Source organism: Jaculus jaculus, chromosome 15 (genome assembly GCF_020740685.1).
Source record: "Jaculus jaculus isolate mJacJac1 chromosome 15, mJacJac1.mat.Y.cur, whole genome shotgun sequence".
NCBI classification, from domain to species: domain Eukaryota; kingdom Metazoa; phylum Chordata; class Mammalia; order Rodentia; family Dipodidae; genus Jaculus; species Jaculus jaculus.
The window spans coordinates 33,801,486-33,821,685 of record NC_059116.1 but is presented as its reverse complement, the minus strand read 5'-3'; the positions used below and the strand labels follow the sequence as shown (position 1 = coordinate 33,821,685).

The 20,200-nt window shown below is 58.0% G+C and overlaps 2 protein-coding genes across 6 annotated transcripts in view; one reads left to right on the top strand and one right to left on the bottom strand.

Annotated features, from left to right (window-relative positions):
* Window positions 1-1,598: 1,598 nt before the first annotated feature.
* LOC101605111 (CACN subunit beta associated regulatory protein) lies at window positions 1,599-8,414 on the top strand. The gene is given in 10 exon segments (XM_004654877.2): window positions 1,599-1,865; window positions 1,952-2,091; window positions 2,190-2,254; window positions 2,600-2,744; window positions 3,556-3,727; window positions 3,851-3,991; window positions 4,393-4,603; window positions 5,800-5,980; window positions 6,727-7,362; window positions 7,364-8,414. Coding segments are annotated over 10 exon segments (2,103 nt in total). The 5' UTR covers window positions 1,599-1,772; the 3' UTR covers window positions 7,683-8,414.
* The window catches only part of Stk11 (serine/threonine kinase 11), a 31,964-nt gene continuing 20,051 nt past the window's right edge, over window positions 8,288-20,200 (bottom strand). For 3 of the 5 annotated variants that reach the window (XM_045135291.1, XM_045135290.1, XM_004654875.3), the window contains exons 2-10: window positions 14,069-14,152; window positions 13,786-13,875; window positions 13,377-13,509; window positions 13,166-13,302; window positions 12,764-12,891; window positions 12,257-12,314; window positions 11,009-11,205; window positions 9,115-9,315; window positions 8,288-8,842 (exon numbers count right to left, since the gene is read on the bottom strand). In XM_045135291.1, coding sequence (XP_044991226.1) covers window positions 9,128-9,315; window positions 11,009-11,205; window positions 12,257-12,314; window positions 12,764-12,891; window positions 13,166-13,302; window positions 13,377-13,509; window positions 13,786-13,875; window positions 14,069-14,070 — 933 coding nt within the window. In that variant the 5' untranslated portion in view covers window positions 14,071-14,152 and the 3' untranslated portion in view covers window positions 8,288-8,842; window positions 9,115-9,127. Of the gene's footprint in view, window positions 8,843-9,114; window positions 9,316-9,346; window positions 10,743-11,008; window positions 11,206-12,256; window positions 12,315-12,763; window positions 12,892-13,165; window positions 13,303-13,376; window positions 13,510-13,785; window positions 13,876-14,068; window positions 14,153-20,200 lie in introns of those variants that run through there. The other 2 variants (XM_045135288.1, XM_004654876.3) reach the window with 2 other exon arrangements.

The window sequence follows — 20,200 nt, the reverse complement described above, 5'->3', positions numbered from 1 at the left end:
GGACTCGCGTAGGGGATCCGGGAGCCCTTGGCAGGTGCGAGAGGCGGGGCCTCGGCGCCGGGTGCTCAGGCTCCGCCCCCCGCCCCCCGCCGGAAGGATAGGGAGGCGGTGGCCAGTGCCTAGCGGAGGGAGCCAGACGCGGCGGCGACTGCGGCGGGGGCGGCCGGTTTGGGGAACCGGGCGGCACCGGGAGGGCGGGCGGGTACAGAGCAGGCCGAGCGGCGACGCATCACGTGCGCGGCCCTCCCCCGGCGCCCGCCTCCCCCGCGCGGCGATTCCCATTCATAAATCCTCGCCTCGGTCCGCCCAGCGGCCACCGGAGCCAGCCGGGAGCACCGCGCCGCCGCCCGCCGCGTCCCTGTCGCCCATGGGCCACTCGCCCCGGCGCTGAGGTAGGCGCGGCGGGCCCAGGGCGCACGGGGCGGGCGCGGCCGGGGGGAATGACGGTGACCGGGAGATGATGGCTAGTTACCCCGCGCACCCTGGCCTGATCCCGAACCACCGGGCCCTTCCCTCGGGCAATTGCGCGTGGCCAGAGGGGGGGAAATGGAGCAGTCAGCCGGGCTTTGAAACAGCCTCCACATCTGTGCACCCCAGCCTCAGTTTACCCTGGTGGGATTAGGCCAGCGCGATGGTTTAGCCTGGCTCAGAGGTCTGAAGGTGCCACCTGTGTGGACCCCTCTCCCAGGGCTCACGTCCCCGCCCACCCCATGCGCCCAGCTCCAGGGTTCTTCCCGGGTCTCCAGCCATCTTCCCGACGCCTCCCATTCCCATCTCTGCCCCACCCCCCTCTAGCTAGAACTCATTCCCCGACCTACATCTGCGTCCCCCGTCCTCCCCAGCCAGCCTCTGACCCGGAGCGCTGAGGACACCTATCCTCCACTGGTGGGGGGAGAGAGCCTTCCCTCTCTCTGAGTCCGTCTCCCCGCCCGCCCCCCCCCCCCGCTCTCCCCCGCGTCCAGCCAGAAAAGGACTGGCGACTCCGGAGCCTGCGCGCTCTGCTTCAGTGGGGACCATCAGCTGCTTGGTCGAATCATGATCGCGGGGACCCCGAGGTCCTCCTCAGCTAGGGGCAGATCTGGTGCAGCTTTCACCCCTCCGCAGCCTCAGTTTCCCCGTTGCGCGAGGCCGAGGCTTAGCAGCCATCTTGCTGGGGGCTCGGGGCGCCCCCGCCTTGGCAACCCGCCCCCCCAGCGCGGCCCTCGCACCGTCGCCATGGAAACCGGAATATTACCCCCCCCCCAGGGCTAGGAACAGATGCGCCTCCTTTGTCCTTTCCACCCCCAGCAGCGTGGGCGCGGACCTCTCCCCACCCGAATCGTGACTTGGGGGGGGTCACTAACGCGGCCCCTCGTGAGTCCTGCTCCAACTCTCCCTCTGTCCCATGGGAACCAGGCTGCTGCTCAAAGGGCCGCCTTGGGATGTATGGGTGGTCCCCATATCTCTGAGGCCCGGCTCCCTGCTACCTTGCTGGGCCGGCCACACCGGACAGGGGAGGTGGCTGCTATATGGGAGTGCGCACGCGCAGTGCCACCTCCCGGGTGGTAAAGATGGCGACACGGAGGTCCTGGGAAAACAGCCCCCGCCTGCTGCAAGCACTCGGGTCGCTCACGCTGCAGGGCCCGTTCCCACCTGCCCATGAGTCACCTGGGTGACAGTCGCTCGGCGCGGGGGATGGGGGGGAGAACGGGGACTGACCTCCACGGGCTCCCTTGGGGACAGGCTGGCAGGGTTGGACCTGAGCAGGCGCTGCCCCCATTCGTAGCCTCAACATGCAGCCCACGGCCACCATGGCCACAGCCGCCTCCACCAGTGCCACGGTTGCCCTGACGACATCGTGGGACAATGCCACCAGCCGGCCTACGGTAGGTGCCCTGGGAATGGGGGACATGTGAGGGAGGGGCAGGAAGTCCGCGCTGCATCGGGCTCTGACGGCCCCGTGCGCCCGCAGGCCGAGCCCGACCCCATCTTGGACAACTCGGTACCGCTGGCCGTAGTGCTGGCCCTGTTCGCGGGCGGCTCGCTGGTGGTGCTGTCCGGCGTGCTGCTGCTGTGTCGGCGCTGCTGGGACGCGCACCGGCGCTTCCACAGGTGTGCACCCTGGACATGCACGTGCACGCGGGGCGGAGGCCGGGCCTCAGGAGGGGGTTCCTCTCTGGCTCACTCACCCACCATCCTTCCCACCCCAGGGCCATGGACGAAGCAGAGAAGACCACCACTACCTACCTGGACAATGGCACCCACCCTGCCCAAGGTGAGGGCCCACCTGGCCCCACCAGCCCTGGCTGCACTCGTCCCCGCCCCTCGGGCCGCCTGACCGTCTGTGTCTGTCTGTCTGTCTCCCCCACCAGACTGGGCGCAGCTCGAGTCCGACTCATCTCTGTTTCCTTAACGCCCAGGCGTAGGTGCGCGCAGGCGCGTGCTGAGCGAGTGAGTGTGTGAGCGGATGAACGAGTGCCCGCCCCGCCCGGCCCGGCCCGCCCTGTCCTGCGGTCACTCGGCCCCGCGCCCCTCCCTGGCCCACCCTTCCCAGCGGCCTGCCCAGCTCGGAGCACGCACGGCCCACCCGGGGCCCACCCTCTCTTGGCTCTCCTCGCAGACCCCGACTTCAGGGGGGAGGACCCCGAGGGCCAGGATGCCGAGACGGAGTGCTTTCTGTCCACCACGTCCACTGGCCGCAGAGTCTCCTTCAATGAGGCCGCCCTGTTTGAACAGAGCCGCAAGGCGCAGGACAGGGGCAGAAGGTGAGGGGTGGCCCAAGGTTGTGGGTCCTATGGCAAAGTCACAGATACTTGGTGGTGAAGGTGGAAGACGACTTCCATGGGGGAGCTAGGTTGAGGCCTTGTGGCCTGGACTGGCAGCACTGATGACCAGTGTAGGGTTGTTAGCTTTGCATGGTGGCTTATGCCTGTCATCTCGGCACACAGGCTAAGGCAGGTGTACTGTTTGTTGTGAGTTCAGGGCCTACCCAGGCTACAGAGCAAGACCATATTTCCAAAAAAAAAAAAAAAAAAAAAGGGCCAGGGAGATGGCTTAGCAGTGAAGACACTTGCCTGAGAAGCCTAAAGGACCAAGGTTTGATTCCCACACACATAAGCCAGATGCACCTGTAGTTCATTTACAGTGGCTAGAGGCCCTAGTTGTGTCCATTCTCTTTCTCAAATAAATAAGTAAATAAAATAGTTAAAGAAAAAAACAGACATGGCAGCCAACCTGTTATGCCAGGATTTAGGAGACAGGCAGAATGGAGGATCAAGAGTTCAAAGTTAAGCCGGGCATAGTGGCACACACTTTTAATCCAGCATTCAGGAGGCAGAGGTACAAGGATTGCCGTGAGTTCAAGGCCACCCTGAGACTACATGGTGAATTCCAGGTGGGCCTGAGCTAGAGTGAAACCCTACTTTGAATTAAAAAAGTTCAGTCACCCTTGGCTTCACAGCTACTTTGAAGACATAAGACCCTGTCACAAAACAAAAAGCCAGCAGGTGTGTTGTGCTGAGAACCCACTATGTGCTGGGGACTGCAGAGGGCTAACGGGTAGGGTACCTGCTGCAGGTACACCCTGACGGAGGGGGACTTCCACCACCTCAAGAATGCCCGCCTCACTCACCTCCACCTGCCACCTCTCAAGATCGTCACTATCCACGAGTGTGACCTGGGCGAGGCCAGCTCAGCTGCCACTCCCCATCCAGCCATGACCCCCAAGGACAGTCTGGCCATCTTCCAGGTGAGTTGGCGGCAGCTTACCCTGAGTTTCAGGAGACCTTGTGGGAAGACCAGGGAGGTTTTCCTCAGCTGCCCATGCTCTTTGACCTGTCACTGCTTCCTCCCCACCCGCTCTGTCTCACAGCCCCCGGGGAAGGCCCTCACAGGCCGCTCTGTGGGCCCCAGCTCCACCCTGCCAGGTGACCCCTACAACTCTGCGGCAGGCATCGCTGACTTTGCAGAGATCAGCCCCACGGCCTCCAGCGACTCTGGGGAAGGCACCTCGGTGAGGGCTCTCCCTATGTCCCCAGGGTGTGCTGTTCCACTCCATGGGGCCTGGTATGCTTATACACCAGGGACACCAGGCTTCCTAGCATCACTCCAGGCTGCTGGAAATGTAACCCACACCAGGCCTCTGCTCCAGGCGAGAGACACTGGCCCTCAGAAGCCACTCTTCCAAGCCCCTCTGCTTAGTATCCTCCTGGAAGGGATAGGGTCCGGCAGAATAGAGTTGGCCTGAGGGAGGTGGCTATCAGAGTGAGGAGGCCCCAGCTCAGCTTGGTGCAGCCTGCCCACAGTCCAGTCTCCACCTCTTAGCGGGACGGCATTTCCACTCAGGTAGGGGCCCCAAGCATGGGGACTGAGTAGGGGCCTGGGTTCTTGAGAGCCATCTCTGTTCTCTCACAGTTGGACGCAGGTGCTAGGGGTGCCAAGGCCACTGGGCCCAGCTCTGCAGCAACAGCTGGGGAGGGGAGCACAGGCTCCGGGACAGGCACCGTGCTACAGTTCCTTACCCGGCTGCGCCGCCATGCCAGCCTGGATGGGGCCAGTCCCTACTTCAAGGTCAAGAAGTGGAAGCTGGAGCCCAGTCAGAGAGCATCCAGTCTGGACACCAGAGGTGAGGTCCCTGTAGTAGCAATGGGCTGCCAGGGGCTGTCTTGTGTCACTTCACATCCTGAGGTGGGGTCTCCACCTTGCATCACCCCAGGCTTGTGTGCACAGCAGGCACTCAATGGAACCATCAGCAGTGCCCTTCTCCCTGCAAGGGAGATCACCTGGCCAAGTCCTTTCCTGTTCTAGCTCTGACCTCTCTGGTGAGAAGGAACTGGACTAACTAGACCCACAACACTTTTTCAAGATGAGGTGTCATTCTGTAGCCCCACTGCCTTTGAACTCGCAGCCATCCTCCTGCATCAGCCCCCTGGGTGTTAGGATGACAGGTATATGCCACTTTACCCAGGTAGTCCATAAACAGTAATATTTTTGGGTCACACTGCTGTGTCCTAATAGTTCTGTGGTTACAGTCTATCACACAATTGTTCAGTGCAGTGGTAGGAAGTAGCTAGAGACTGTATGAAGATGAGCACAGCTCTGTGCCAATAAAACTTTATTTACAAAAATGGAGTGGGGTGGTGCAACAGCATACTGGGCTTCAGGATGCAGAGCTGCTTAATCTGCAGCCACGGGAAGAATCATGGAGGTGAGGCAGACACCCTCATGGTGCCTGGACAAGAGATCTCGGTGGCAAAAAAACAGCTTAGGGGGACTGGGACCTAATGCCTGCTGCTCTGTGAAGAGGTGGTGTGGAAGGCCTCATCATGAGAAAGGCACAGCAGTGACAGTGTGAGCCAGTGTACAAGAGCAGAGCATCCCCATCTTCTGCCCTGAAGGGGAAGCAGGAGGGAAAGGCTTCTGGGCAGCATCAGTCCAGCTGATGGGGGTGGAGAGAGGATGTTCTGCCATGGAGCTCTAATTCCTGGTGACTAGAGACAGGTGGCTTCCAAGGCCCTGACTGTGTTTGCTCCACTCCACTTGGCAGCTGTTTGGGGAGGGCCCTGGCCATTGGCCAGGGATGGGGCTAGGGTGAGCAGCTCCCAGAAGTCTCCAGACTGGGCTGCAGTCTGCAAAGGGCATCTCTGACTTCCTTCCAGCTCCTGCTCCCACACCTGCTGCTTGGCAAGGCCAGGGTCACGCTGGCCACTTCTTGAGGTCACTCTGGCCAACTGAGGCCTCCTGCTTCTGTCCTGTGCCTTGGTTTCCTCACCTGTACTATGGGGTGGGACACAGCTGGCTGACAGACCTTCCCCTGCACAGGCTCCCCCAAGAGGCATCACTTCCAGAGGCAGCGGGCGGCCAGTGAGAGCATGGAGCAGGAGGGGGACGCCCCCCACGCCGACTTCATCCAGTACATCGCCCGCGCAGGTGGCGCTGTGGCCTTCCCGACCCCCAGCCCCTTTCTGGCCAGCCCCACCAGCCCGCCCCCCACTCTCGGCAGGTATTTTTCAGTAGATAGAAGTGCTAGGGGTGGGCCTGTGGGCCCCTGCCCTGCTCCACCCCCTCCCAGGTGGCCCAGGGACTGCCTTACTGGCCTTGTGACCATGAACTCGAGTCCCCTTGGCTACCTCATGGGGGGCCCGCCTCTACAGCACGGACCGGAGGAGGGAAACAGGGAGAGACTGGGTAAGGGTAGGTGGGCAGGCCATGATTCCAGGATCCCCAAGACTGGATGCCTACCAAGCTTGGGGCCACTATGATGCTGCTTACTTCAGGTATAATGAGGGCCGTTGGGCTCCTTGGCAGTCCCAGGTCCCCTCCCACCTGCCCCTGCTCCTGAGGAGTGGCAGAAAGTATGACCACTCTGCCAGCAGCAGTTCTTTCCTGCAAATCTTGAATGCCCGACCAAGTGGCATGGACGCTGGTAGCCCTCAGTGCAAATCGCCTCCAAATATGGCCAGGTGATCCTCAACTCTGTGCTATCACCTACCCTGGTCCTATCAGCCTGGAATGAGTGGGTGAAGTGGCCTTGCAGCCAAAGGGCCAAACTGATGGGACTCTAGTTCCAGTTCATCCCCTCAGGTCCAGCAAAAGGGTAGGAAGAGGGGCTTGTTTTGTGGGCTCCCCAGGTTTCATCCTAAGGCCCAAATCCAGGAGTCCTTCCCTACTCCCGCTCCTAGTCACACAGGCACATGGCTAGCATGACAGGACATAACCACTGACCCCATTCATCCGGCTGGCTTGCAGGTTAGAGACAGCGGCGGAAGCAGCGGACGGAGCGAGCCCCGAGTCCCCTCCAGAGAGCAGCGAGATGACTGAGCAGCTGCAGCAGCCCCAAGAGACAGATGCTGAACAAGCCCAGGCCAGTTACCGTGACCTCTGGAGTCTGCGCGCCTCGCTCGAGTTGCATGCGGCCACTGCCTCGGACCACAGCAGCAGCGGCAATGACCGTGACTCGGTGCGCAGTGGGGACAGTTCAGGCTCAGGAGGAGCGGCTCCCACCTTCCCGCCACCGCCATCGCCCCCGGCGCAGCAGCGTCCCAAAGACGGCGAGGCTCGCCGGCTGCTGCAGATGGACAGCGGTTATGCCAGCATCGAGGGTCGTGGGGCGGGAGACGACGTGGCCGAGCTCCCAGCGTTGCCCTTGCCGTCTCTCAGTCCTCCCCGTAGCCCTCGAGCCTGGCCGCGCCGGCCACGCCGAGACTACAGCATCGACGAGAAGACAGACGCGCTCTTCCACGAATTCCTGCGCCACGACCCGCACTTCGACGATGCGCCCAGCGCCGCACGTCACCGCGCACGCGCGCACCCGCACGCCCGCAAGCAGTGGCAGCAGCGTGGCCGGCAGCACAGCGACCCCGGAGGCGCACGCGCGGCCCCGCCCCCCCGGCTCCGCAGCCCTGCCCACTGGGACCCGACCCACGCGTGCACCCTTGCGTCGCGGCGACAGTGTCGACTGCCCACCCGACGGCCGTGCTCTGGCGACGGGAGACGACCCGGCCATCCCGGTCATCGAGGAGGAGCCCGGTGGTGGCGGCAGTGGCTGCTCGGGCTCTGGGCTGTGCGTGGAGCCCCCCGGGGAGCTGCTGGACAAGCTGGCGGCCGGCCTGGACGAAAGACTCTTCCCGCCACGCCTCGCCGAGCCCGCACCCACGCTGCTCGTCGCCGCTGCTCCCACATCCCCTGAGCACAGCCCGGCCTAATCCCCGTGTCTCGAACCCACATCTCGGCAGCTTCTCTGACGCCACGCGTGGCCCTGCGGAGCCTGGAGAAATACGAAGCACGCCCCCTCTCGGGTGTGCACGTGTATTGTGTTCGGGGGTGGGGGAGGAGGCCTCCCGAGGACCAGGCTCCGGGACTTGCTGGGCTGGGGGAGAGCGAGTTCTCACCTTCCGGCCCAGTTGTGCCCGGGTGCATACAGCGCCAGGCCTCAGGGCGGTGGCTCTGAGACGCATGTGCAGCCTTTCTCTCCTGGGCCGCTTGAGCCTCGAGTGAACACGTGCTGAGCAGACCACTGTTTGCCAGGCGTATGCGCAAACCTGCGCGGGCAAGGGCAGAGTGGGTAGTAGCCCAGCCCTCAGTCCTGGAGCCAGGAGGTTGGTTTGAGGCCGCGCCTTCCAGCCCACGAGGCCTTTTACCTCACCGCGGCGTGCGCTCGCAGCAGCCGCGCTCCTCCCACTCCGAGCAATAACCGCACCCGCCGCCGCTGCCCGGGCCCGCCCTCCGCATGTGGATGGGCCACCCTGTCCTTTCCCAAGGAGCTGCCAGGACGTGGACACACGGACAAAGCACAGCCCAGGCGGCAGGCTTCAAGTTTCCCAAGCTTTTATTTATTGCCAAAAGATGGGGCGGCCTCGCCCCGTGCTCCCCGCCCGCTGGCCCATGTCGTCGTCCCGTGTGTCCTTTTCTGGTCGATTATAAATATTCACTGCACACTCGTGCTCACTCTGGACTCTTTGGGCACCCGCCACCGCGCAGCAACCCTGTGACCCCCCACATGCCTCCAGAGTTCTCAAACACCCTCAAAGCCACGGCTCAAATCCACCTGTTTTATTAAAAAAAAAAAAAAAAAAGGAACCAACCAGAAGACAAGGCCGCCGAGGCCGGCGGTCTGGCATGCAGGCGCGGGCCAATGGTCTAAGCGTAGTAAAGTGCATCTCGGCCAGGCCCAGGCCTCCCCAAGGGAAAGCGGGCCAGAGTCCACCCTGTCAGCGGCTGTGCAGAGCCCAGGGTAGGGCTGTGCCGCCCCTTGTGCTCCTGACGTCCTGAGAGGTCAGCAGTGGTGTGAAGGCCACCTTCCTGGGCGGGCGGTGGGCTCGGAGGGCTTCACTGTGGCTCCCGCCTGTTGAGTCCTGGCGACAGGCTGCAGGTAGGACAGAGCAATCACTTTTGAGTACCTGGGGTGGGCCTCAAGATTCTATAGCCTGGTCAGTGGAGGGGGGATCTGGGTGTCTGAGGCCAACTCCCAGGTGACCTGACACTCTCAGGATTTTCTGGGGTCCAGTAAGGTGACTAGGAGTGGCAGCAGGCCAGACTAGGGCACCTGGAGCTACCCACACTGCAGCGAGCCACCCTAGTTCAGGATCTGCTGAGGCTCCTCCCATTGCATTATGTCCCTTTACCCTCGGGGCTCACCTGCAGGGGGCCCTCACTGTTGCTTGCAGGCCGATAGCCGACGGATCTTGCTGCTGGAACAGGCCTTGCGCACAGGGTTGGCCCCAGACCGGCCCTCAGATTTGGCCTTGCAGAGCTGGGTCTCCGTCCCATTCATGCACAGGACTTTAGGCAGGCCATGGCTCTGTCCATCCTGACTGACCTCGTCTTCCAGGACCTGCCCTGAGAGGAAAATGGCGAGCAGGACCTGAGCTAGGAAGTGGTAGGCAGGAGCCCCTGGTTAGGGTTAGGGGACTCCAGCCTCAAGTGCCACCCCCAAGCGGCTACAGAGGATCCTCTGTCCAGCCAGGCCAGGTGTCTTCTGCAGGGTCTGGTCTGCAGCCCATGCTTGCCTGCTCAGGTGTGCTTCGTGTCTGCCTGCAGGAGAGCTGGTACAACTATCCACCACGGGGACCCCAGAGCTGACCAACTTGGCTTGAGAGCCACCAGTCCTGGGCTGGGGACAACTGCAAGCCCAGGCTGCCTGTTCTCCCAGCAGGTGTGGGAGATGTTTCTGGAAGCTTCAGCAGGCAAGAGACCCCCTTCCTTGCTCAAACCTACATGAGCACTGAGTGTACAAGGCATGGCCACAGCCCTGCAAAGGCCACCCACCAGCCCGGAGCTCTTGGACACAACACAGATACTTCCTTCCCAGAAGGGACTGTGAAACAAACCCACCTGTGCCACACAGCTGCTGCCAGCTGTAGAAACACATCTTGATGCCCCTCACACTGAGGTATGAGGGTCAGGGTGGACATCATGGTGTAGACCCATGCCACCTCCCACGCATTCCCCCACAAGGCACTGGGTACAGACAGCCAGAGACCCTAAACCTGGGAAGTGGGGGCAGGCAAGCACCACCAAGGCTACAAGCAGTAGAAGTCACAGCTGAGCCTCGGGGGCAGTGTTCCATGTCACAGTGGGCTTCTGGGTGCGGGGGCCTCCAGGCTATGCCTGTCTTCACGCCAAAACAGGCCTGAGGGGCTCAGGGACCCAGGCAGACACCCAGTCCTGTGCACGAGAAGCCTGACTGGAGGCCCTGCCCTGGTCAGGTGTTGATGTGCAGACACTGACACAGGTCAGGCCACCTGCCTGACTGATGGTAGGGTGAAGTGGGCAGCACTCTTCTTCCCCATTTATGGGAGAAGCCTGTGGACCTCAGGTGCAGGTCTGCCCTGTGGAGTGCCAGCAGTGGAGCAGGTATGCTCACCACAAGGTACTGCGGACCTCAGAGGATACTGAGATCTGTTTTGGGGGACTGGGAGCTAGCCTGATTGGGTGGGGATGTGGGCCCCCAGTCACTACCAGGCCACTTGTCACTCCTGTGCCTGAAAGCTGGCCTCAAAGCCCTGGACACTACTTTCTCAACACTCAGGAGAGAAGCTGGCCTTGGCAGGGGCCCAAGGACAGGCAAGGGGAGAGCAGCCACAGCCAAGCATCCACCTGCAGACAGTGGCAAAACTTTATGGGGGGCATGGGACTGGGGATGTACACGGGCTATACTAAGGCCTCAAACCCCTCCTCGGGCTTCTCTCCAGGAAGGCCTGCGCCCTGGCTCTTCCACGCGCATCTGTCCTCGCTAAGCCCTGCCTCGGCTGCCTCCTCGCCACCTGGGGAAGAAGGCAACACAGGTCAGGTAAAGCCGAGACTGAGGGCCGCTGGACCCTTCTAGCTTGCCTGTCAGGACGCCTGCCACTGCCCTCCAGGGTCCTCCCACTCCTGCTGAAGACAGCCAAAAGGTGGGCAAGAGGGTGCAGCTGGGTGACCAAAGAGCCCATGCAGCTCTGGTGGACCACAGCACTGTGATACCCATGGAAAAAGAAACCTGCTCGGAGGCAGCCAGGTGCCAGTTCCAGGCATGTCTAGGCCAGCTCACCGGGCACCGTGAAGTCCTGGGTGTAGATTATGCCATCTTCAATATCAAAAAGGTCCTCATCCTCCTCTTCATCAGCACGGCCGTGCAGATCCTCTAGGTAGGGCACCACAGTCATGCTGCGCCACTGGTCCTTGGTGTCTGGGCTGGGTGGGATGGGCACCAGTGCCTCAGCTAGTGGGTGTTTCTTCCGGAACCAGCTATGGGAGGCCAGGTGTGGCCATCAGGCAGGCTCCTCAGTGACTGCAGGCCACTACTTGTACAGGAGCTGGAGACTGTGCCACATCCAGTGGCTAGGTCCCCTTGCCCATTTGTCCCTTCTACTCCTGGGTACAGGTGAACCACTGGCCACCTTGCAGGGGTCTATCCCCACCCTACTGACCCCACCGCATGGTGGGGGTTAAAATGGGCAAATTCACCCATGACAGGGAGCTTGAGATTGGGGGCAGGACTCCAACCAGGACCCTACTTATGGCCCTCACTCTGTCCCTCCAGGGTGGGGCCCAAACCCACTGCCTGTGTTCACTCATGCTGCACAGAGACCTGTGTCTTCCCCACACAGCACCACAGGTATCCTGGGCTTCAGGGGACAGTAAGGCCACGAACCTGGAAAGTACCACCCCACATGCTTTGACTTCTGCTTGCCAGTTATGGGCCAGCCAGCCACCATGGCAACAGGTGTGTTGGAGTCCCTTCCCTCAAGGACACCCAGCTGGGCCCCAGTCTCAGCTCAGTGCGGAGGATGCACCCAGGCCTGTGCTGCCCATTGGGCGGCTGGCAATGATGCCCATGTATGGCTGACTTCTCCAGCTCCCAGACCCTATGCTCAGACCTAGGGCTGTACTAGTGGAGGGTCAGTGCAAGTGGGAACAAGAGAAAGATAGCTCCCACGCCTCCTTGGTTGTGTCCCATGTCCAGATCAAGTACCCCCCAATGGTGCCACAGACTGCAAACCAAAGCACTGCTGCCCCTGCCCCATCTAACCCTGATCCCCACCTCTGGGGAGGATCTGCTCAAACTGTGTTCCTGGGACCTGGAAAAGGAGTTGCAGAGGCCTGGGGAGAGCAGGATAGGCAGTGCTGGGTTCCCTAGCCCCTGTAGGCCCCTCCTCTTCTGCCTTCACAGCCCCTGGGAGCCATATCACCAAAGGATGTCAGGGTGGGCATGGAAGTCCGCCTGAGTCCCATCCAGGGCCACCGCAGCATACCCACCCTGAATCCCCTCCACCCTGTGGAGCAGGAGGGGCCTCACCTGTGCTGCCTGATCTGCCGGATGGAGAACCTCTTGGCTGGCTCGTACTCCAACATGCCTGCAGGGCACGCATGCATTAGCCCCATGCCACAGTCCAACCCAGGCCGCAGCCCTGGCTAAGAGGAGCATGGTCCAGTCACCCTCAGAGGGGCAGGGAGCAGGCAGCCCAGGTCAGGTACAGCAGGACCTCATTCCCTACAGGGTCAGGAGGGGCACCTGCTGCAGCACCAGGGAAATACAGGAGACGGCAAGGAAACTGAGTCCCAGATCCCTGAGGCTGGTGCCCAGGGCAGGTGGCAAAGCTCTGCACAAGAAAAGGAGGGTCCAGGGCAAGAGCCCCACCCTGTGGCAGCAGCAGGAGACTTTGTTCACAGCAGGGTTTGAGAGAGAAGACTCACAATGGTAAAGGGAGACCCCCAAGACCCAGCTACAGCTTTGGAGTCTCTGCCCCTGTCCCGGGAAAGGACATGTAATGCTTGGCACCAGCCGCACCAGGAAGATGCCCACCTCGGAGCAGGTCAGAGAGTGGTGGGCCACAGTCGCTGGGGATGGTGAAGTCCCCTCTCCCGATGTTTTCAAACAGTTTGTAGATGTTGTCCCCTTCGAACGGGTACAACCCCGTCGTGATGTTGTACCTTTGTGCCAAGGGAAGGAGGAGAGCATCAGGGTCGGCCAATATCCTCATAACCCTACATGCCTCATGGGTTCCTAGACAGGCCAGGAAGGGCGAGGCAGAGGGGAATGCTGCCCTGGATCCACAGGGCTACAGCTGAGGCCACCTCCCCTGCAGCCAACATGTCCAAGGGAAGCTGCACCCAGCAGACCCCACTAGCCATGGGGCTCAAGGGAAAGGTGGCCATACCCTGTGCACAAAGGGCCTGTGTGCAGTCTAGGATCCAGAGCACTTACAGTGTGACGCCAGCTGACCAGATGTCCACCTTAAAGCCAGAGAAGGTATCCAGGCCATTGGCAATCTCAGGTGGCTGGAAGGCCGGGGAGCCCTGGCTTGTTCGGCAGGTGTCATCCACAGCAAATGGGTGCAGGGCCTGTGGCAGGTATGTTGGTGTAACGGGTGCCCAGGAGGGGGCCCTCCCCCAATACCTATAAGGACAGCACCTACCTCAGCGACACCCAGGTCTGAGATCTTCAGTGTGCCACTGGTGGTGAGCAGCAGGTTGCCTGGCTTGATGTCCTTATGGACAATGCCCTGGCTGTGCAAGTACTCCAGACCATCCACCAGTTGGCAGAAGTACCTGTGGGACACAGCATGGTTCAGACCCTGCCAAGCTCCCCACCTGGTACCCCACTGAGGCCACAGTGGTGGGCATTTGGAGTTCAGGTCCTTCCTGTGTCTATCCTTCAGGACTGTGTCCATGAGGGTTGTACCTAGGAAGTCTGATCAGGGGATTCTAAGGTCTGGTCCCAGAGTATACCAAGCCAGACAGGAGGTGGCCTCACACTGGCTGGGCTGCCAACTGCGGCTGAGGAACACCTGTACATCCCATGGGTGGGTGGACATGGGCACTCACCCGTGGGCCTGGCACACGGGGAAGCGCTTCTCAGGCACACTGTCCAGCATCTCCTGCATGCCACATACGCAGTACTCCATCACCATATACGTACGTTGCTAAGGAAAGCAGCAGCACAGTGGCCATGACCATGACCCCAAACACACACTAGGCTGGTAGCACTCAGCTGGAAACATGGCCTGCCTACAGGGGGCACCCCATGACAACTCCCCCACAGGGAAGTAACTGGTGCTTCTCCTCTGGCCCCACCCACCCCTCGATACCCCAGCCAGCCTGGGGATATATCTTCTGCTTCTCCTCATTGTACAGCACATCCACCAGCCGGATCACATTTCGGTGCCGTAGCCGTCGGAGCAGCTGGATCTCCCTGCAACAGAGGACAAGGTTCAGTCACACAGTTTTCCCAGACACTGAGGGGCTGCCACATGACATGCAAAGGGACAGAACCTGGGCAGGACAACCAAGGAATAAGGCCACCGGGCAGCACTTAATACCTGCCCTGCATTGCACACTGCTAGGGCTGTGATGGGCTAGTCTTCTCTCCCCAGGCCACACTCTGGATGACCCCAGGTAAGTCCCAGTCAGGCTGAAAGAGTCTATCCAGATAAAAAGGGAAGCAGTAGGAATGGATGCCATGCCACGAGGCACTGCCATGGTAACAAGGACTACTGTCCCGTGACCAAGCATTTGCACACCAGGTATATCCCCAGGAGGATCCAACAGTCATCTACATGATGTAGGACACAAGTATCATGGTCCATTCTCACTGAAACAAAATCATGTAATCAGGAACAGGAGGAGGTTCTGACATGCCACAGCATGGAGGGACCTTGAGGATATGGGGCTCAGTAAGAGAACCAGATACCACAGGCCACACATTATGGACAGGAAATGTCCAGAAACTGGGAGATGGCTCAGTGATTAACGACACCTGCTTACAAAGTCTGCCAGTCCAGAGCCAACTCCCCAGTAAACACATAAAGACAGTGCATAAGGTGGCACATGTGCTCCCATTCTCTCTCTCAAATAATTTTTTAAACAGTTTTTTAAAAATTTTCCATTATTTATTTGACAGAAAAAGAGGGAGAGAAGTAATGAGAAAGAGAGGGGGGGGACGAAGGGAGGGAGGGAATGGGCGCTCCAGGGCCTCTAGCCATTGGAAATGTACTCCAGGCACGTGCGCCCCCTTGTGCATCTGGCTAACGTGGGTCCAGGGAATTGAACTAGGGTCCGTCCTTTGCTTTGTAGGCAAACGCCTTAACCGCTAAGCCATCCCTTCAGCCCCCAAATAATTTTTTTTTTAAAGAGGAAGTAGGCAAGATGTGGTGGTGCTGGCCTTTAGTCCAAGCACATGGGAGGCTGGTTGGTGCAGGGCGATCTCATGAGTTCAAGGCTAGCCTGGGATACAGAGTAAGTTCCAGGTCAGCTTGGGCTACAGTGAGAACTTGCCTCCAAAAACAAAAACAGGGCTGAAGAGATGACTTAGCAGTTGAGGTGTCTGCCTGCAAAGTCAAAGGACCCAGGTTCGACTCCACAAGACCCACATATGCCAGATGCACAAGGTGGCACATGTGTCTGGAGTTCGTGGCCCTGGAGTACCCATTCTCCCTATTTGCCTTTCTCTATCTCAAATATAATAAATAATAACAATTTTTTGTTGTTGTTGTTCTCTAGTAACCACATAAAGCCAGATTCACAAAGTAGTGCATGTTTCTGGAGTTCATGTGCAGGGGCTTAGGAGGCCCTGGTATACCCATATTCATTCACTCTCTACTTACAAATAATTTTTTTTCAAGTCCAAGATGGCTGGGTGTGGTGGCACATGCCTTTAATCCCAGCACTAAGGAGGCAAAGATAGGAGGATCACCATGAGTTCAAGGCCAGTCTGAGACAACATAGTGAATTCCAGGTCAGCTTGGACTACAATGAGACACTACCATGAAACCAAATAAAAAAAATAAAGAAAAAAAAAAAACAAAGAAAAAAAGTCCAAAACAGATGAATCCAGAGACAGAAAGTGATGATAGATGTCAGGGACAGGTGGTGCAATAGCTCACAGGACAGGACTTCCTTGGGGATGATGGGATGTCCAGTCTAGATGATAGTGCTGGCTACAAAGCCTGCCTGTGGCTGACCTGCTCTCAGTAATCTCAAAACATGGGCTATCTACACCCTCACCAGATGCCCAGACACACACAATATGGCATGTAGGCTTTCACCAGTGCCACCCCAGGCATCAATCCCATGCTGAGCTGTCCCCACTCCTGACCAGGTCAAAGGGTCAGGAATAGGAGACTGGGAGCTAGCTAAAGGGGCCATGTTTTGCTCCCTGGGAGCATACTTCCCTACCTCAAGGCCTAGAACATAGTGCCCCATCCCCAGTAGGGCACTGCCAGGTTATTTATAGAGCTGGCCAGGCTTATATTATCAGCCTGGCAGGCACCCAGGTCCTTGAGGGACCAGCTGGACATGGCCACAACACTCCTCCCAAGGATGGCTGGACCTAAGAGCTCAGCTTCAGCCCACCCAAGGCTGGAGGTGAACTGGAAAGCCTATAGCACAGTTGTCAGGCTTGGAGTGCCTGGGATGGCCACTTTGAGGGACCTCCAGGCCAGACCTTAGACTGAGGCTGGGTCAGCACCTGCCTCATGCGGACTGTCCCCAACGCAGGAGACTCCTTTGGGTATGGTGTGGCACACCCAATCCAGTGGGCCTCCAACTTCCCTGAAGGTCCAGGTAGACCTCCCTGACTACCTGTCCCCATCTGCCTGTCCTCTACTCAGCACAGATGTCCTAATGCCTACCCAAGGCTGATAAGGTGGGGGCTGGAGCAAAAAAGTCCTTGACACACTGTCACTCATGAGGACTCAGCAGGATGGAAACTAGGACCTTAGGCTGAGGCCTGCAATGGTGCTGCACCCTGCAGATCCTCCCCACCCCCACAGCCTCAGTCCACCCGTGAGCATAACAGCCCGAGCCCCACACAAGCCTTCTCCACCAGATGCCTGTGCTCCAGGGCCTCAGAGGAACACTCCTGACCACGAGCTGCCAGGACAGAACTTGAAGCTCAAAGCCACCCTCCAGGGACAGAAGGCATTGTACTGGACTGGGTGACTGAGCAAAATGAGGTCCACTTCCATATACACCAATCACCCAGGGTCACCTTCCTTAGGTCCTCATGAGCCAGACACCCATGGTCACTTCCCCAAGGCCTAAGCACATTGCTCAGTGTAGTCTATGCACAGAAAGCAGACCCTGCATTTTTCCAAATCACTAATAAGGAGCCTAGCATGTTCTTCTTTGGAGACACTGTAGGGTCCCCCATTCCATATCAAGAGCCCTGTCTCCCCGCCCCCCCCCCCCCCAGTGGTGACAGTCATGTCTCCATTCATGGCCTGGTGCCTATGTTCCCTAGAGCTGACTGTCCATATCCAGCCACTACTCCTCACCTGAAGCATTCTCCCACAGCTCTCTGAGCCACAACCCTGCCAGAGTCCTTTCACAGCCAGGCCTCCCTCCCTTCCCACAGACCCCCACCCCTCGGCAGCCAGATTCAGCTATATACCCTACCAGTAGCCCCTGCGCCCAGCACTACTTAGTGGAGACCCTGATCAGAACTGTTCCTACTTTGAGATGAATTGCCCCAGTGTCCCACATACAATTACCCAGTCAACATCCCAGATACCCAGGTAGCCCTGGCTCAGTCATATCTAAGCAGAGACCACACAGAACCTGTATGCTGAGGCAGGAGGATCAATCCAAGGCCAGCCTGGGCTACAGTGAGCTGATGCAGAACTGAGTGTGGTGGTGGGAACCTGGAAACTCACCAAGGATCCAAATGGTTATAGCTGTGGGGTGCAGGGCCTCCCTCAGGGTCAGCTCTGTCCATTCATGGGTGGTGCTTCAATGGCAACCTTCCTCCACACTATCCCTGTGCCCAAGGTGCGTGCTTTCTTATTTTTAAAAAAATTATTCATGGGCGAGGAGGGAGACGGAGAGAATGGGCACACCTGAGCCTCTTAGCTACTGCAAATGAACTCCAGACACATATGCCTCCTTGTGCATCTGGTTTACATGGGATCTGGGGAACTGAATCTGGGTCCTTAGCCTTTGCAGGCAAGAATCTTAACCACTAAGCCATTTCTCCAGTCCCTTTTAGATTTTTCTATTTATTAAAGAGAAAGAAAGTGCTTGCTTTCATGCCTTCCATTTAGTGCATGGCTTGTTTATTTTTATTTTATTATTATTTACTTATTTGAGAGGGGGGAGGGGCAGAGAGAGGGAAAGAGAATGGGCATGCCAGGGCCTCCAGACACTGCAAGCGAACTCCAGACGCATGTGCCCCCTTCTGCATCTGGCTTACGTGGGTCCTGGGGAGTCGAGCCGAGGTCCTTTGGCTTTATAGGCAAATGCCTTAACTAAGCCATCTCTCCAGCTCCAGCATGGCTTATTTAAGACCAGGTCTCACTCTAGCCTAGGGAATTCATTCTGTAGCCCAGGATAGCCCCAACTCACAGCAATCCTTGCAAGAGCTGAGATTAAAGTCATGTACCACCATACCCATATCCTATTTTGTGTATGTATGTATGTGTGGTTAAATGCATGTGGAAGCCAGCCCAGGCTGGCCTTGCTGATACCAGGGGTCTCCACCTTATTCACTGAGGCAGAGTCTCTTACTTGAAGCCGAGCCTTGATTCTGTTAGTTTAGTCAGCCAGCCTGCCCATGTCCTGAGTGCTCAGATCTTTTAGGAGGTGCTAGGGATCCAGCTCGGGTCCTCAAGCACTGAGCTATCTCCCCAGCCCCTCAAGTGCTTTAAGGACACACAGGAGGCACCAGCAGTACTTCTGTACACATCACTTTGGCCACTAGGGAACCCACCAAGTTCAAGAGCCTCCCAGGCAAGTGCAACCACATCCATGTGGAGGGCACCTCGGAGGCAATTGAGGTGCAGGAGCCGTGAGGGCGGAACTGCAACACAGTGGCAGAGCACTGACTAGAAGCTGGGGGATAAGCCCCAGAAGCACCAGAAACAAACAATAAAAATTAAATAAATTAATAAACTGAGAGCATGGCAACAGCCCAGTGAGCCTAGTTTCACAGCCTTGGTAGTCCTAAGAAACCAGGCAGCACACACTCAGAGCCCAAGCCCTACGTATATAGGGCTCAGTGCTGGGAGGGCAGTACCTTAGATTCACCTTCAGCACTGACATCAAATATATGTGGGGTTCACAAAGTCAGGACAGCCAGACATAGTGGCACATGTGTACCTGTAATCTGAGATGGGAGCAGAGGCAAGAAACTGCCAAATTGGAGGCCAGCCTGGGACACACAGCAATATCAAAATCAAGAAATTTTAAAAGCCGGGTATGGTGGCACATGCCTTTATTTTATTTATTTATTTTGGTTTTTCAAGGTAGGGTCTCACTCTAGCTCAGGCTGACCTGGAATGCACTACGGAGTCTCAGGGAGGCCTCAAACTCACGGTGATCCTCCTACCTCTGCCTCCCAGTGCTGGGATTAAAGGCGTGCGTCACCACGCCCGGCTTTTTAGCACATGCCTTTAATCCCAGTACCTGGGAGGCACAGGTAGGAGGAGGATCGCCAAGAGTTTGAGGCCACCCTGAGACTACATAGTGAATTCCAGGTCAGCTTGAGCTAGAATGAGACCTTACCTTGGGAAAAAAAAAAAAAAAATGACTAGAGAGATGGCTCAGCAGTTAAGGCACTTGCCTGCAAAGCCTAATGACCTGGATCGACTTCCCAGTATCCACATAAAGCCAGATGTACAGTGGCATATACATATAGAGTTCATTTGCACCAGCTGGTGGCGTGCCCATTCTGCTTGCTGAAACACATAAAAATGTAAAAGAAAGAAGGGGGGAGGGTGGGCAGGCTTAGCGGTTAAGGCACTTACTTGCCTGAAAATCCGAAGGACCCAGGCTTGATTTCCCAGGACCCAAGTAAGCCAGATGCACAAGGCAGCACATGTGTCTGGAGTTTGTTTGCAGAGAGGCCCTGGTGTACCCATTCTATCTGTCTCCTTCTCTCTGTCCAATAAATAAATTAAAATGAAAAGAGTTTTTAAAAAGAGTAGGAGAGTGGCTGTTATGTGTAGAGGCCATAAAGTATGGGACTCCATGACAGTAAGTATACAGAACCAGTGACTCCAGAGGGGATGGGATGTTCTAGAACTAGATGAGGGTTGTCAACGTCCTTAATGCTATTGGCTCAGGTACTTTAGAAAGGTGGGCTTCATGCTATGTGAGCTGCATGTCAAAAAGGCTATTCAAGTCTGACCTAGGGCTGCAGGTTTGTCCTCCCAGCTGCTACAGGAGGTTGAAACACAAGGGTTGAACTCTGGGCTAGCTTGGACAACTTAGTGAAACCCAGAAAATACAAACAGTTAAGAGGGCT